Genomic DNA, 19,202 nt, shown 5'->3' on the forward strand with positions numbered 1-19,202 from the left:
ACCTTGATCGCTCGACGCGCAAGCGCACCGTGATCGCGCATACTCCAGTCAATAGTCGGTGGCCCGGCGCTGCGGCAGCGGCATTCGGCACACTGCACTAGCGCAGCACTTCACACCTACGTCGTCAACACAATCCAACACGTCCATCATCACACTCACAGCTGGAATTGACTATTTAGAAATCAAATGACGTATACTTTACTTCCTGCTTATTTCTAAAACACGATAAAAACTCTTCCTACTAAAAATGACAAGTTGCAAAATAAATCGAATTACTTAGATTTTTTTAATTATTTTATTCATTATGAGTGTACACAGTAAGAAATTCTCAAAGTGCATTTCTTATGACCACCAAATATATAAACGAATATCCATAAACACAGTGAAGACCCAGGATCACAATCCACTCAATGATTGATTCTAGCGAATTTCCCTATAGGGAAGTACAGTAGCTAGCTAGTACGTAGGTGGCTCGCTACTGGGCCCGGGACCGATTTTTTCTCATTTTGATGTCTATACAGGGTGTCCACAGAAATTTTGTCATCGATTTCCCTGACTTTCCATGACTATCCATGACCATTAACCATTGATTTCCATGACTCACGAACTTAACTCAAAAATTATAATATACCGTACACACACGAATAGTATATATTCAATGATAGTACTGCCTAGACAAGTTATTTCACAGAAAATATTGTAATATGTATTAACAGATAACAATGGAGTACAATAGGTACAACAATGGACTAATACAAACTCAAACCCCATAAACTAAGACAACTGTATAAATTGAAATTGTCGTACATTTGTGAAAAATTCGGAAAAATGCTACAATAGTCGCGGTTACGGCAGACTAGAGCATTGAAAGGTCCCCTGAAATCCATCCATCATTGGGGATTTCCATGACTTTTTGCCTATTCCCATGACTTTCAATGACCATAATTTTTTTCCATGACTTTCCATGACTATACCTGACTTTCCAGAATGTGGACACCCTGCTATAGAGACCAAAAATACCACCCGTTCAAAATATTATATATAAATAATATGTTCATGAACGCGATAATTTGAGTAGGCCTAATTTTACCAATTTTGATGAAATTTGCCTTGAAGGTGTAGGACTGTTTAGAATGCGTTCGCGAACCAGCGTGATCGGACCATGGAAACAGCGTTTTATGGGATAAAAATTAGGTTTTCTCATTTTTAACCCTCAAAACAAAGAATATCCCTAATTTTCTCTAAACCATTTTAAAGAGATTAAAAAAACAACAATTTACCCAAGCCTATTAAAAGTGTTGTGTTGTGTGTTGTGTGTGTGTGTGTGTGTGTGTGTGTGTTGTGTGTATTTAAAGTGTTTTTTTACAACTATTGGTTACGGATTAAATAAAAAATAAAAATAAAAATTTAAAATTCCCATGTTATTATTTTGGAGAATATTGTAAACTGTTGTAGTTTGCTTGTTTATGGATATATTTTGATCAAACTTGGCAAGTTTATTTATTTCATCGCTAAAAATACACTTTATTAGCGGCACTGTAGCAGCAAACCTAGGTACTCGTTAAACCTAATGTTATTTAAATGGGTTTAATTGAAAATCAAATCAGGCATATGGAAATTCGCTTGGTCTGCAGGTTTTCTGCGGTGGGGGTATTTAAATGTGTTCTCAGTTAGTTCGTCATGAGTGTTAACATTGAGTAATACTCAAAACCCAATAAAGCTTCACATTAAAAATTGCAAAATAAATTAACCGCGATTTGTACCAATTTTGGGCAAAATTTTATTTGCGAACGCGTTTGAAAAGGGAGCTCAAATGTCGCTGTACCTGTTTACTTCAATTTACGCTTTGTTTAAATTTTCTACAATATTCCTTCGACGATTTACAGCATAATTTTTGAGTGAAAAAAAACCCTACCGAGATGTAAAATTCAGTCTTTGTGTTTAGACACACACTGCCTGTATGTAACATATCGTGCAGTATAAGTGTGTGCCCAATGTATATTATTGTGTGCGTGTGTGTGTGTGTCGTCGACATCGACATACACACGTACACTCAGAGATAAGAGCGTCGCAGTCGCAGTTTAACCTCTACACCGGTACACCAGCCACCAGAACACCAACGCTGCGAAACGTTCCGTCTAATCACACTATATTTACTACAATTATGACACATTTGTATTTTGATTTACATTAATTATTACGGTATACATTTTGAACATTATTTTGTCCCCCCTTCACATCCCAGGACGCTAGGCTTGTACGGGCTAGGCCTAGAGGGACGCGGATCGCAGCATCACCACAAAGCAACAACCATTGGTGCATGGCGGGATTTGAACCCAGGACACATGGGATCGAAGCCCCGCGCTCTACACTACACTGTAGCTTGTCCCCCGCATCATGCACATGCAGCTGTATTACCACAGTTTATACACCATTGTAGTATACATTGTAGACCAATATTTTGTTGTATACTGGTTTAGATTAATAACTGAAATTATCTTGCAATATTTCTGTATAAACTTTGAGTATGTTTCATTGCCTGTAATTGAACCATGTTGGATTATATTTACAGGTTAATGTTCAATTGTAATCTACCTAAAAAATTATATGTTTTTATTGAACTATAGAACTATGACACGAACAAGAGAACTATATACAGGGTGTCCCGTAAGTAAACAGCCAAATTACGGGAAATGGTTCTATGGGTCAAAACAAAGATAAAATTAAGAATAACATTTTTTTTTCAAAAATGCTTCGTTAACCACCAGATATCCGCCATTTTGTATTTGTTACATAAACATTTTTATTTTTTTATTTTTTCAACCGATCTTTATAAAACTTGGAATGTAGGTTAAAATAGAAAAGACCAATGTTAGAAAAAAATCATCTTAATTCATAATAAAATTTAAAAATGGCGGAAATTTTAATTTTTAAACTAAAATTACCAAAAACGGCTGATTTTATGAAAAAATTTCAAGAACACTTTTATTTAGAACTTTCAATTCCCTATCAAACGATACCAAGTTCAAAAAAAATTTAATAAGAAATAGCTGAAATATTACGATTTGTAGTTGTAAAATGGGGCAAACCTGACTAGCTTCTGCCTTATTCTACCCCATTTTACAACAAAAAATCTTAATATTTCAGCTATTTCTTACTCGATATTTTTAACTTGGTGTCGTTTGATAGGGAATTAATAAACATGCCAAATAAAAGTGTTCTTGACATTTTTTTCGTAAAATCAGCCATTTTTAGTAATTTAAGTTAAAATTGCCGCCATTTTGAAATTGTATGATGAATCAAGATGAATTTTTTTCTAGCATGTGTCTCTATTACTTTAACATACATACCAAGTTTCATAATGATCGGTTGAAAAACTTTAAAGATAAAATGTTAAAATGTGAAAAAAAACAAAATGGCGATTCTGGTTAACAAAGCGATTTTGGAAAAAAAATGTATTCTTGATTTTATGTTTATTTTGAACCATAGAACCATTTCCCGGAGTTTGGCTGTTTACTTACGGGACACCCTGTATATCTTCTGTGGCTATAGTATCCGTGGTGGTTGGGTGTTGGGTTATAAGAGGCCGCCAATCTCTTAAAAAAATATCCGATACAGGTCTGCAATAGCAAGTTAAGTTCGTCTGTACTGTTCATTCATACAGCTTTATCCTATCCATTTACAAACAAACAAGTACTACTCATTCCACACACGTTTAGCTGTTTGAAACACATACGATTGTTGTTGTATTTACATGTTAAATATTGGGTGAGATTTGCATAGTTGATTGACCTTGAAAAGCAGAAGGTATCTACCGCAACAGCAACATTGACATTCACTTTTAGCGAATTCCCCATATAGGAAATAATTTATTTCGTAGGTCTTATGGTAAGACCTAAACCCAGTACCTATTTACTTTTTCGTTTATTCGAACGAGTTCACGAACCTGCATTTTTAGGGGGGAGGTTCTATGAGGCAAAAATGGGGTTTCCCATTTTGACCCTCAAAACATAAAATGTTGCAATTTCTTTCTTAACCATTTTGTAGCGCTTAAAACCCACAGCTCATTAAAGCATTGATGTACGCTTAATAGTTACGGAGAATTTTCAAAAATAAATTGTGAATTTAAATGCATATGATTTTCTTGTGGAGAATTAGTAAACTGTTGTAGTTGTATATTGCTGCTGTAGGTGCTCGTTTTGTAGGTATATTTCGATCAAATTGGCAAATTCATTTATTTCATACAAAGTTATTAAGATGTCACTAAAAAGCACATTACCTTCCTTGTCACAGCAAACCTAATTACTCTTTTAAAGTAATATTATTTAAATAAGGAATAAATATTAAAGGTGGTAACAGGTGAAGGCAATATTTGTAGTAAAAGTCCAATCAGACAAAATGGAAATTCGCTTAGTCTGCATGTTTGCTGTGGCGGGGGTGTATATATATTATTTACAGTATTCTCATAGCTTGAACCTCTAAAGAATCGATGGATTTGATTTCAAGTCTCTCCAACTGCATCCGAATATATATTTTTTTTGGAAAAAAAACATGTTTTATTTAAAGACACTAGATGTTTCACATATTTGAACAAAACGAAATAATAAGAAATGATACATTACAAAATAAACATATAATTTTGTAAAAATCACAACAATTTGAAATTATTAGAAAATAATTGAAATGAAGTCATTTTTATTTTGCTTAAATAATCAGTTCCAACGAAACATCTGGCTGGCTCTTCCTCGATTTTATGAGGTGGTCAAATTAAGGATGGGACCAACAGTTTGCCCAAATAGAAAAACAAACCCATATCGAAAGCCGATATAATTTCCTCAATAAACGTGTGAAATTACACTGTAAAACTCAATATTACTAAAAAATTCTTAACCAGAAGACTCATCTTATCTGCTAAATCATAGTTCCAACGCTAGTATCTTAAACATTTTAGGTGAAGTGTAATAAGTTAATGTGTGGTCAAGGCTTACTGTAACAGCTGAAACTTTGTTTGGCTTGAAACTTTATCATTCTCGATAACTATTTGTGAGAAACATTATGTAATTAATAACATTAGGAATAATTAGGTAGGAAAGTGAATAAAAATAAGTCGGTAGTCTCTCTAGAAAATTTCAAAATTGGTAGCCAGAAAGATATTTGGTCTACAATATTCTTTCTTTAAATACATATTATTTTCAATAAATCAGAAATAAGTTAATTCTTGGTTCGATGCCGTAAGTCCAACGATCATTGGAGCATTTTGAACCAATAGCGATACAAATCTAATAACCAAATGAGCTTTTGTAATGGCACTCGTTTTGACACTTAACACAAATGTAAGTATATAATTGCATTGTGGAAGGCATTAACAAATCATACAAACTTTTGTATTACAATGTCGAGGGAAGGAGTGAAACATTGTACAGTAACAATAGTTAAGCCGTAAAGCAACAAATCAGTTACAGACTTGTTTATTACAATGTCGTGGGAAGGAGTGAAACATTGTACATTAACAATAGTTAAGCCGTAAAGCAACAAATCAATTACAGACTTGTGTATTACAATGTCGAGGGAAGGAATGAACCATTGTACAGTAGCAATAGTTAAGCCGTAAAGCAACAAATCAGTTACAGACTTGTGTATTACAATGTCGATGGAAGGAGTGAAACATTGTACAGTAACAATAGTTAAGCCGTAAAGTAATAAATCAGTTACAGACTTGTGTATTACAATGTTGTGGGAAGAGGTGAAACATAGTACAGTAACAATAGTTAAGCCGTAAAGCAACAAATCAGTTACAGACTTGTGTATTACAATGTCGAGGGAAGGAGTGAAACCTTGTACAGTAACAATAGTTAAGCCGTAAAGCAACAAATCAGTTACAGACTTGTTTATTACAATGTCGTGGGAAGGAGTGAAACATTGTACAGTAACAATAGTTAAGCCGTAAAGCAACAAATCAGTTACAGACTTGTGTATTACAATGTCGTGGGAAGGAGTGAAACATTGTACAGTAACAATAGTTTAAGCCGTAAAGCAACAAATTAGTTACAGACTTGTTTATTACAATGTCGTGGGAAGGAGTGCAACATTGTACAGTAACAATAGTTAAGCCGTAAAGCAACAAATCAGTTACAGACTTGTTTATTACAATGTCGTGGGAAGGAGTGAAACATTGTACAGTAACAATAGTTAAGCCGTAAAATAACAAATCAGTTACAGACTTGTGTATTACAATGTCGTGGGAAGGAGTGCAACATTGTACAGTAACAATAGTTAAGCCGTAAAGTAACAAATCAGTTACAGACTTGTGTATTACAATGTCGTGGGAAGGAGTGCAACATTGTACAGTAACAATAGTTTAAGCCGTAAAGCAACAAATCAGTTACAGACTTGTTTATTACAATGTCGTGGGAAGGAGTGCAACATTGTACAGTAACAATAGTTAAGCCGTAAAGCAACAAATCAGTTACAGACTTGTGTATTACAATGTCGATGGAAGGAGTGAATGATTGGACAGTAACAATAGTTAAGCCGTAAAGCAACAAATCAGTTACAGACTTTTGTATTACAATGTCGTGGGAAGGAGTGAAACATTGTACAGTAACAATAGTTAAGCCGTAAAGCAACAAATCAGTTACAAACTTGTGTATTACAATGTCGTGGGAAGGAGTGAAATATTGTACAGTAACAATAGTTAAGCCGTAAAGCAACAAATCGATTACAGATTTGTGTATTACAATGCCGTGGGAAGAAGTGAAACATTGGACAGTAACAATAGTTAAGCCGTAAAGCAACAAATCAGTTACAGACTTGTGTATTACAATGTCGTGGGAAGGAGTGAAACATTGTACAGTAACAATAGTTAAGCCGTAAAGCAACAAATCAGTTACAGACATGTGTATTACAATGTCGTGGGAAGGAGTGAAACATTGTACAGTAACAATAGTTAAGCCGTAAAGCAACAAATCAGTTACATACTTGTGTATTACAATGTCGTGGGAAGGAGTGAAACATTGTACAGTAACAATAGTTAAGCCGTAAAGCAACAAATCAGTTACAGACTTGTGTATTACGATGTCGTGGGAAGGAGCGAAACATAGTACAGTAACAATAGTTAAGCCGTAAAGCAACAAATCAGTTACAGACTTGTGTATTACAATGTCGAGGGAAGGAGTGAAACCTTGTACAGTAACAATAGTTAAGCCGTAAAGCAACAAATCAGTTACAGACTTGTTTATTACAATGTCGTGGGAAGGAGTGAAACATTGTACAGTAACAATAGTTAAGCCGTAAAGCAACAAATCAGTTACAGACTTGTGTATTACAATGTCGTGGGAAGGAGTGAAACATTGTACAGTAACAATAGTTTAAGCCGTAAAGCAACAAATTAGTTACAGACTTGTTTATTACAATGTCGTGGGAAGGAGTGCAACATTGTACAGTAACAATAGTTAAGCCGTAAAGCAACAAATCAGTTACAGACTTGTTTATTACAATGTCGTGGGAAGGAGTGAAACATTGTACAGTAACAATAGTTAAGCCGTAAAGTAACAAATCAGTTACAGACTTGTGTATTACAATGTCGTGGGAAGGAGTGCAACATTGTACAGTAACAATAGTTAAGCCGTAAAGTAACAAATCAGTTACAGACTTGTGTATTACAATGTCGTGGGAAGGAGTGCAACATTGTACAGTAACAATAGTTTAAGCCGTAAAGCAACAAATCAGTTACAGACTTGTTTATTACAATGTCGTGGGAAGGAGTGCAACATTGTACAGTAACAAGCCGTAAAGCAACAAATCAGTTACAGACTTGTGTATTACAATGTCGATGGAAGGAGTGAATGATTGGACAGTAACAATAGTTAAGCCGTAAAGCAACAAATCAGTTACAGACTTTTGTATTACAATGTCGTGGGAAGGAGTGAAACATTGTACAGTAACAATAGTTAAGCCGTAAAGCAACAAATCAGTTACAAACTTGTGTATTACAATGTCGTGGGAAGGAGTGAAATATTGTACAGTAACAATAGTTAAGCCGTAAAGCAACAAATCGATTACAGATTTGTGTATTACAATGCCGTGGGAAGAAGTGAAACATTGGACAGTAACAATAGTTAAGCCGTAAAGCAACAAATCAGTTACAGACTTGTGTATTACAATGTCGTGGGAAGGAGTGAAACATTGTACAGTAACAATAGTTAAGCCGTAAAGCAACAAATCAGTTACAGACATGTGTATTACAATGTCGTGGGAAGGAGTGAAACATTGTACAGTAACAATAGTTAAGCCGTAAAGCAACAAATCAGTTACATACTTGTGTATTACAATGTCGTGGGAAGGAGTGAAACATTGTACAGTAACAATAGTTAAGCCGTAAAGCAACAAATCAGTTACAGACTTGTGTATTACGATGTCGTGGGAAGGAGCGAAACATTGTACAGTAACAATAGTTAAGCCGTAAAGCAACAAATCAATGCACATCTGCGTCTGAGATTGTTCTCCGCCAACAACTCGTAGAATGAGTTAGTCTGAGATAAGATAGCGGTCGAGTGTCAAGATAAGAGCAAGAAAGTTGTTTTTGTCGTATTTGTGCTCATCATGATTAATCGAGCACTACGTGTACTAATTGTATTTATTTATAGTAAAATATGTTTTATTGAACTTGTTATACCTATCTCTGACGGATTAAAACCCTGTCAATAAGCAGCGATCACAAAAGACCAACAGCTGTTTTAACATGCAAGTGTTAAATGACACTAAGTGTTACAGAGCTTGCTGCATATTTTTAGCGAATTTCCCATATAGGGAATAAGCTATTACCGTAGTGCTCATGGTAAGACCTGGATGCGGGACCAATTTTTTTTTTCATTTTGAGGTCCCTAGAGGCCAAAAACACCATCCGTTCAAATTCATATATATATATATATATATATATTTATATATTTATATATATATATATATATGTGTCCGTTAGCACGATAACTCGAGCAAAAATGATCCGATTTTGATGAAATTTGGTACAAACGTGTAAACCTACGTTTATTCGAACGAGTTCGCGATCCAGCATGATCGGACCATGGGAACGGGGGTTTACGGGGGGTTTTATGGGGTAAAAATAGGTTTTTCCCATTTTTGACCCAGAAAACATAAAATTTAGCAATTTCTTTCCAAACCATATTGTAGAGCTTAAAAAAACAAATAATTTAGTATATTGAAGCGTTATTATGCGCCTAATGGTTACGAAGAAATTTCCAAAAAATTGTAAATTTAAAATTCCCATGTTATTCTTATGGAGAATAAGTAAATTGTTGTAGTTTGCTTGTTTATGAACATATTTTGATCAAATTTGGAAAATGTTTTTATTTCTTACTAACTATTAACGTTTTACAAAAAAAAAAACAGTTTTACTCTCCCTGATGCAGCAAACCTAAGTACTAGTTAAACTAATTCTATTTAAATAGAGAATAAATGTTATATTTTTAAGTAGACATTTCAGTGTAAATCCAATCAGTCAAATGGAAATTCGCTTAGTCTGCAGGTTTGCTGCGGCGGGGGTATTTTATAATGTAATATGTTTACTACACAGTTTTTTAGAACAACGCCTTTATTGAACTATTAAATTTTTATTGCATTAGAAAATCAAAACACTGTTTTTAATTTTACTGTGTTATAAAACGTTCATACTAGGCCTATTATCATAGCATAGGAGCGTATTTCTAAAAGTTTCATTGTCAAAAAACACTTAAAGTATAAATTATATATTGATATAAATACTAAATTAAGTTAATACATAACGTAGGCCTAAAATTGATGTTTGACTTTATTTTTGTAGTCTAGTGCGATAGTCAATAACTAATTAATCTGTAAAATAAAATATTATTAATTGAGTTTAGAACATATCCGTTAGTGTATTCCATATGTCTATATACATACGGATATGTTCTAAACTCAATGAATTATATTTTATATTTTTGTATTCTTACGCGTTAATGGCTGTATTTTAGATTTTGATTATCGCAATATACTATTTAAAAAAGTCACATCTGATTAATTTATTATTAATATAAAATATTTATTTTTAATTGGCTTTGAAAGGAATTAATTTCCGGAGATTACAGGCTGTGGAGATTATTAAAATTTCTATTAAAATTAATTTCGCTACTTAAAGTTGCAACAAATAAAGAGATAAGTATTGACAAAATTTAAAACGTTTTACTGCTTCTACTGATATGGTGGAAATTACTTAGAGGCCGTCATGCCCTCTGACAGTTGGTCAAGTCCTTCTCAATAAAGTAGAGCGGGACTAGAGACATCTTCATCTCCAATTCTAATATTAGACATTCGTCTACACCTCTGCAATCACTGCACTACAAATTGTTGACTTGCAACTTGTTCAACAGCTAATGTTAGTGCGATAATTAAATATTGATAACTGCGAACCACGGACCTTGGACCATGTAAAGTTGGTGTAAGTACAGGGTGTCCATAAAAAACGTTTCAGGACTTTGGGAAATGAATCCTCATACTAAAAGGAAGAAAAAAGTTTACGTGAAGGTATGTCCGAAAACGCATATTTACCCAGCTACCCGCCATTTTGTTTTTATACAAAAATATTTTATCTGGGATGTTTTTCAATCGATGTTTATGAAATTTGGTAACCATGTTAACATACACAAGACCAATAATATAAAAAATAATAAAGTTGTTCCGATTGTAAATTTCAAAATGGCTTTCATTTGAATTTTTCTAACTTAAATGACTCAAAAACGGCTAATTCTATGAAAAAATGTCAGAATACTTATTTTTTGCATTTTTAATTCCCTATCAAACGATACCAAGATAAAAAAGATCGGACAAAAAAATCACTGAAATATAACGTTTTTTGTGTAAAAATAAGGCAAAATTAAGGGTTCCCCGACTAACTTTGCCTTATTTTTACACAAAAAACGTTATATTTTAGTGTGGTTCAAGCATGGTAGTCCTATTAAATTGCGTAACGGAATGTAGAAAAAACTGATCACTCATTTATTTTTCATCCGATTTTAACAAACAAGGCCTCATTTGATTTGTACTAAAATTCCCTATCTTTTCGGTTAGGTAAAAGATTGTATTAATATTTACGGTTTTCATGAAATTTGGCACTAAAGATTTTAAATGGCCGCCATATTGAAACGGATTGAGATATTGGAACGAAATTTTCACAGCTCTTTTTACTTTCAGAACTACACATTCATACCAAATTTCAAATCTCTATCTTGAAAAATGCCCAAGATATAAAATAATTTATACAAATCACAAACATAACGACAGACAGAAATCTAGGCACTTTATACCCATACTTATATGGTGTTTTATGTTTGTCTTAGCCCAGTGAACAAGTCCACAAAATATGTCCAGACAATTCGGAAACACCCTGTATACCCGCAAAACCACTACATCCTTCTAACGTGGATGATTAATACTCATATTAAATATGGCCACACTAAACTGTAATGACCAATGTAGAATAGAACCTTCCGCCTTGTAAAATCTAGAATATACTTTATTTTCTCGACGGATAAAGTGTACTATTTCAAACCACACATTATTTAAACTCTAACTAACCTGCCCACTAGAAACTCTAATGATCTTATTTTCGCGTAGAAATGTACTGTTTGTAAGCTGTTCCGGTTTTAATTCGGATAACTCTATAGAGTAAACAGATTTATTTACTTTGATAAAGTAAAATAGTTTTTTTGTACAGTACAACACAATCTTGAAAATTCGTTTACAATCTGATTTCTAGATTCACTTAAAAAAGAAAAATCTCATCAAGATATCAAATGCCCTAAATGTTTCATATGAACTTGTAAAGCAGCAAAATAAAATGATTTTTATCTTTCATCTCTTTGATTATTTTATCTTTAATTCGTAAAATGAACTTATAAAAAATGTAGTAAAATCCATAGACACAATCACACCTACTAGTTTTATTACTGGGTTTATTGGGTAATTACAAGTCAATTGGAGTATGAACGTGTTCAATTGTTGCATAAAAAATAAAACCTAAATGTGAAATAAGCCTGGAGCCATAAAACACATTATACACCTGACTATGTGTGAACAATTACCACAAAACACTGTTAGGGATGACACTCGTCAATGTTCAAACCCCCAAAACAAATAGGGGTATGAACAAGGTGGCCCCTTTTCTACAGCGTAAATTATCTAAGCATTCTATCGAAACTAAAATACAGCACAGATTTCGAACCCCAACTACTTTATTAACATCTCGCCCACGTTCAGTGTGATTTTTCAGTAGTACTTTATTTTAAACTTTGTCTGCCCATTCTTCCAGCAAATAATAGTTATTTGTGCAACTAGTGAGCAAAGTGAGGAATGGTTTATCGAGTGAGACGAGTGCACTTTGCACTCCAGTTGCACATTATATTTTTTTCTACATTTACCATAAAACAAATAAATTGGTAAAGAAACGTAACATATTTTTACACAGAAATGAGCTTTTAATATGTCATTTAATGATACAACAGTACAACAGCTGACCAGCTGATTTACAGCCAGTGCTGCCAACGTATTTCGCGCGCATACGACTTTGCATGCAACGCGCTCACTATTTCACATTGCAAATCTGGAGTGAGACAAAGTAATTAGAGTGAGACAATGTTAACATTGTCGTATTTTTCTGCTTCCTCGAAATAGCTTTGGAAAATCAGTTCTGGTCAATGCACTAACCTCAAATATCGTTCTTGTTTTGTTTACTGGACACAAAAACTTTACCGTTTAACCAAAAAATAACTTACTTCTCCTCATCTGAACAGTAAGATTTGGCGTTTTAAATTATAGTTGTTATTACAATCTAGATCAAAAGCTATTACAATGATATCGTTAGGAATTGTTTGTTTTAATGCATCTAAGCTGTCAATGGGAAGCAGCTTGGCTTTACCCACAGATAATCCATTATACATGGTGTCCAAAAAGTCCCGGGTCGGTTAAATTTTTTTTGAAATATTAAAATTAGAGCAACAAATATTTGCACAAAGTTACTACACACAAATCTATATAATCAGATATTCGGTGGTCCGCCTACTTCCTCAGGGGACGGCCCGCTAGGAGCCAGAAGAACATCATAAATGTAAGCATCAAATAAAAGATCTTTATTAGTAGAATACAATGCCACAAACCCGAACTCAAACGGACCACCTAGTCCAAAATGGCAACTATTAAAAGGGGGAATTTTTGGACACCCTGTATAGAGTGTGTAGGCTATACAAACTCTATGTCAATTTGTATATCTTAAAAATATATCAATATCACTATACAGGGTTTATACAAACTCCCTGGAAGGAGTTCGTGAAATTGTCTTTTTTATTGCAAAACAACACATCATATAAACATGGGTCTAAATGTCGGGGTTCTGTCCGTCTGTGTACGGTATATATGATTATTACAAACATATCCATAGCTTCTGAGGCCTTTAAGCGATTGACTTCGAACTTAGAACACGAGTGGTGACAATTATGACCGATATTTAAACACATTTCAAATTTATAATTGCTTGGAATCTAAAATGGCGGCAATTTAAATTTGTCTATCCTAAATATCTTAAGATGAGTGGTTTCACAAAAAAATAAAGACAATTTTTTAAAGAAATTTTAAGACTAATCTAATGGTGCTTGGATTGGTAAAATCGATCCATAAACAACTAAAATATGGCAATTTTCGTGGGATCGTGTGTATGGATTTTATGTTTTGATTTGTTACTATTGTTGCGCTGGTAACTTGATTTGGGCCATGTACACTGTATAGTTTCACAAATATTGGAATATCTGTTATTTACGAAGAGAGTACTGTATTACGATTTATTCATCGTTAGATTAGTCACAACATTTTCTAAAATAATACGTTCTTTAGGGTTTTGTTTGTTTGTGAAATCAGTTGTAATTTTTATATTTAAGAAAACAATGTTTAAATAGCTGCCATTTTGTATGGGTTCATTGATGATTTGTGAAGATATTCGTCCTGTATGTCATCACCTACTGTGTTCGAAGTCAATCAAAGGTACGAAAAGGATTAAAATTGTAGATGCATTTGTACAAATCACATATAGGCATACAGAAAACCAGGCATTTTAGAGCCACGTTTATATGTTTTCTTATTGTTTTGACATCAAGAACAAATACACATATTTCCAGAGAGTCTGTATAGATCCTCTTTAGTGTGATAACGATATAAACATTTAGAAACAAATACACCGTTTTATTGTTTATTTAAGCCATAATTAGGGTATGGGTCGACAACACACTACTATGCATTTACTGTACAAAGTTTGCATTTTCGATGAATTTCTTGTGTCGATTCGAACATTCACTACATACTGTAGTTCCTCAACTCAAGACTATCTACGATTACATTTAGTAGCATAGATAAAAGGAGTGCCTACTTCTTTTAATCTATGGTAGTAGATGGTAGTGTGGCAACGGTCCATGCCCCAACAAACTCGTAGGATCACCTGCTGTTTATTTATTTTATACCCCCACTGCTACAGCTTCTGTATATTTACCGTAGCAATGAGTCAAACGAACCGATGACATCATCATATAATACCTAGACTGGCCGGTGGTTCGGTCGGGTGGGGGGGGGGGTTAAATATTCTGCCATAATTTTTAAATTTATTTAAACTTATAATATTTCAAAATGCAGACAATTTTTGTTTTAAATATTTACTATCGCACTTTCGTATAAGTTTCTACAAACGCTGTTATTTACGTAAATAGCAATTTTGTTTGTCAACCTAAATTGATCGTTCAAATTTTATAAGATATTTAGAAGGTGCTTATATGTGGACTTATATACAGTACCGATACTTAATCTGCAACCATAACCATAAACTTTCACATAAACTTATGATCATTAGCCTAAATAGCAAGGTTACACAAGCACACATTCTTACGTATTCCACGCACGATCATACAGCACACATTCATTTCCTATACTTCCGAGGAACGGTGAGAAAATATTTAAACGCGCAATGAAAATGGTAAACTGGATTATTTTAATTATGAAACTTTATCGATCATAGTCAAATTAAATAATTTGTTGTTAGAATCAGTAAAACAGCATTACAATAAATTCGGCTCCCGTATGTCGAGATTAAAAACAATCAATCTGTCGACATAAAGCAGGATCTGTTTACGGAAAAACTTACTCTTTTGATTGGAATTATAACAATGAATACATATGACATAGTGAATCAAGTAGGCATACATTGAATTCCCTTCGGATCTAACCCCCAATTCAGGCAAGGCAGGCGGGCGGGGCTACTATTGGAGGTCCTGGTTCTAATCTCGCGAAACGCCAATGGTTTTATTTGAGTGATTTAAGCCGTGATCTAGTGGCCCGACTACAGTATCTAGAATTTAAAAGAGACAAGCAACGAGAATTTTCTCTGAATTTGTAAAGACTGTAACAATAAATAAACATCATTTTCATTGAGTCATTGCTTGAGATGCTTAAATTTAAGTTGTCATATTATGTGCACATAAAGTTAACATGTGTATTTACATTGTAAAATTTATACTATTTGACTAGGCCTACTTAAAGGGGATGCACTAGTGAAAAAGGAGGTTTTAATTTAGGAAGAAAGTGGTCAAACATGTTTTTTTTTTATAGAGTTTGAAGTGAAAATATAAAACTATTAGTTTACCGTAATCTCTAATTATAAGTTTTGGTAAAGGTTAAAATAAAATAAAAAAGAGGTTTTTTGAGAAACTTGTAATTGGTTTTCGGTTTTAAATTGATAGCCTATCCTGGAAAAAGTGCTTGAAGGATTTTGATGACAAATTAGACCTGCGATTTAGGTGGGTTGGTATAAAATAAGTACCTTAAGTGGATTCGTTTATATCCCTCCAACAATATTACGAGAAACTATACAGTACAAAAATAATACTTCATCTCTTTAAATTCAATATCATATTTCTGAGAAAATCCTTAACATGTTAATTGAGACCGAAAATGTCAACATTCCATTTAAGGGGAATGCTACCCATTAATTTACCTACATTCATGACTATTAGTGCATCTTCTCTTTATTTTCTAATAAAATTTCGTAACGAATAATTAGATAGGCTACATTCAAATTGTCCAACAGTGTAGCTTCGTAATAATGATCGGGTGGTGAATAATTTATTATACATAACTTAGACCTAAAGAAATATTATTTTTAAAAGATTTATCAAAACTACGTATGACTCTATGCAACGATCAGACATATTATTTTTTTCCAAATCGACGATATAATTAAATCACTCGTGCCTATTAGCTTAAATGTAATTGGCAATCTGTAGTCTGAATTGTGTAGAATAATTCCGTTATGCTAGGTCATCGTTGCAATACGCTATCTAGAGTGAGAAAAGAAAACGACGGATGCAACAGCGATTACAAGGATTAAAAAGTTGACAAGTTGTTATTGGGTCAGAGTGCGGCACAGGCAGTGGGTAGTGTAGTGGTAGTGGTGAGTAGTGGGTAGTGTGAGCAGTGAGCAGTATCGACTGGACCGAGGTAGCAGACAGTACTCTACACCACATCTAACTACTCACCACCACACACGCACACACAAACACGTCTGTGCAACTCACACTCACACATAGCCATCACCCAGTCCGTCTGAACCGCACCGCTACGCTACGTCGACACAGCCATGGCGACCGCGTCGGAAAATTCGACGTTTCTAACACGTCCATTATCTAATAGAAATCGGACAGATACATGAAATAAAATACACTCACCAGTTGTCTCCTGTGGACCCTTTCCGATTCGTTATCCCCAGACATCCTGGACAGCACAAAACTTTACGTAAATATTTACGATAAAGAATCCGATCGAAACGAGGCAATAAGAGACACACCCGGGTCGGGATAGTGGACCCTCTGGCGGCTGACGGCCGAGTGCTGGTGGCTAGCCGACTCGATTTAGAACTTTAGTTCCGAGAAACACCACCGCTGCTAGCAGCGCTGCAAAGCTAGAGCAACGAGCCGATTATCGAACTGAAATCGGTCCCTATTCCGGTGGTGCGATGCGATCGATCGATTTATTGCATCGAGGTGATCTTGTGGTCTCGTATTTTATTACAGCAATCGCTATTTTTTAGTTTGACGATCAGCAAAATATCGAGACTTTCTAGATACATTGAACTTCCAGATTTAAAAGTCAGTTCTAAACGAATAATACCCGTCTCAGCAACACAAAGCCGGTAATTGAAATTGTTATGCAAATGAAGCCGTATAAATTCTTCGGGATAACATCGCACTCGCACATTACAGGTTCAAAGCATTGGTGGAAATTACATCCTTTTAACATTTTTATAAATCGGAAAATTACATCTCCAAAAGGTGATTGATGTTGGAAAACTCGTATGTTAAAAATATATTAATAAATGTTGTGAGTAACTGGTTTGTGATAACTTTAACATGGTGGGGAAGTAGAAATTATGTTTTAGGTATTATACTCGTGTCTCGTGTCATAATTACCTCTTCAAAAAACGTACCAATGACATCAACGTACCCTAATAAATCACTTCTTCTTTTCCTCCTTGATAATAATTTAGGAATTTTAAATATAAAGGCATTTTTCTTCATTATCTCAGTTTTGTACACCGAGGCTTCAATGTAGAAAATTTGTTTTTTTCTTTTAGCTCTACACGAAGGGTATAGTAAAAATTGGGCATTTCCATGTTTTAAGAGTAAAAATTCTGAAGGAAAAACAATGTTTTAAAACGTCAAAGCCTAATAACTTCTAGAAACACTATTAGAGCTATGGAATTGTAAAATAACTAAGAATATTTGCAATTGTGTTCTTTCCTTTATTATTCTTCGAAGATTAACCATCTGGGTAGTATTTTATATTTTTTTAGACATAATTAGTTTTAATTGAGACCTAGACGTGTACATTTACAACAGCAAACACTTTAAATACCATTTCATAAAACATTAAAATACACTAATTTCACTACAGCTCTTTAACAAATAAAGATACCAAAAACCTTTAAATACAAAAATTGGAAAAGGGTCGAAACCAGAGTGTTTTTAAATCTCATTTATCAATTAAAGTTTTATCAAAATTTGAATCTCTCAAGAAATTCCACCTCTATGCAGTAAAAAGTAGTTCAAATGTATATTTTCTGTATGTTTTTGAAACCCCTGTAAATAGGGATGAAAATTATTTAAAAAATTTTCAACTAAAATACTCAGGACCTTTAAAATTAGGTATAACACGACCCCCCTTTACATTTGAAAATTTCCCCAAAACCACCCCCACCCCCCAAAATATGCCCTTTGTGGTGCTTTTTGGGTTTAAAAATAATTTAGCTGGATTCCTTGGGGTCAAAATAAGGGGTTCCAGTTGCAATTAGGTTTCTACTTGCTTTCATATTGGAGCTATAGAAACCGGCCGGGTGGTCTGGGACACGTGAACCAGATCATAGTTATGTAAGCCAACCGTAGTGTTTTTTTTATAGAGTATATAATTATATTCATCCTCAAGTTGCTATGATAGTTTATATAGCATAAATGATGCTACAGTTACGTTTCAGCTTACCTAGGTAAAAAAACAGCTGTTTCCGATTAAATCAGACATATGCACGCTCTGTTGGAGGCTCAATTTAACCACGTTCATATTTGTTCAGAACTTTACATGGAATTAAATAAAAGTCTATCTCCGTCCATAGTCAAAGATATTACCTAATAGTTATTTGTGCAACTAGTGAGAAAAGTGAGCAATTGACTCACTCGAGAGAAATCCTCACTCACGAGCCGTAGGCGAGTGAGGAATGGTTTCTCGAGTGAGGCAATTGTACTTTGAACTCGAGTTGCACATTATACTTTTCCTACAGTTACCATAAAACAAATAAATTGGTGAAGGAACATAACCTATTTTTACACAGAAGTGAACTTTTAATTTAACATTTAATGTGAAGTGACAAATACAACAGTACAACAGCTGACCAGCTGATTTACAGCCAGTGCTACCAACGTATTTCGCGCGCATACGACGTTGCCTGCATGTTACGCGCTCACTATTTCGTGCCTTCTCGTTGCAAATCTGGAGTGAGACAAAGTAATTAGAGTGAGACAATGTTAACATTGTCTCACTGATGAGCGAATTGGCCACTTTCGTGCCTTCACATTGCAAATCTGGAGTGAGAC

At 34.2% G+C, this 19,202-nt stretch overlaps 1 protein-coding gene across 1 annotated transcript in view; it reads right to left on the minus strand.

The window, feature by feature from the left end:
* Positions 1-16,932, minus strand: part of LOC128998070 (jmjC domain-containing histone demethylation protein 1) — a 54,904-nt gene extending 37,972 nt beyond the window's left edge. Inside the window, exon 1 of the mRNA XM_054424047.1 lies at positions 16,788-16,932. Within this exon, the coding sequence (XP_054280022.1) occupies positions 16,788-16,832 (45 nt within the window). The 5' untranslated portion in view covers positions 16,833-16,932. The remainder of the gene's footprint in view (positions 1-16,787) is intronic.
* Positions 16,933-19,202: the final 2,270 nt, after the last annotated feature.

Source organism: Macrosteles quadrilineatus, unplaced genomic scaffold, assembly GCF_028750875.1.
Source record: "Macrosteles quadrilineatus isolate MER2022 unplaced genomic scaffold, UCM_ALF_1.0 Scaffold_7__1_contigs__length_78375512, whole genome shotgun sequence".
Lineage (NCBI taxonomy): Eukaryota > Metazoa > Arthropoda > Insecta > Hemiptera > Cicadellidae > Macrosteles > Macrosteles quadrilineatus.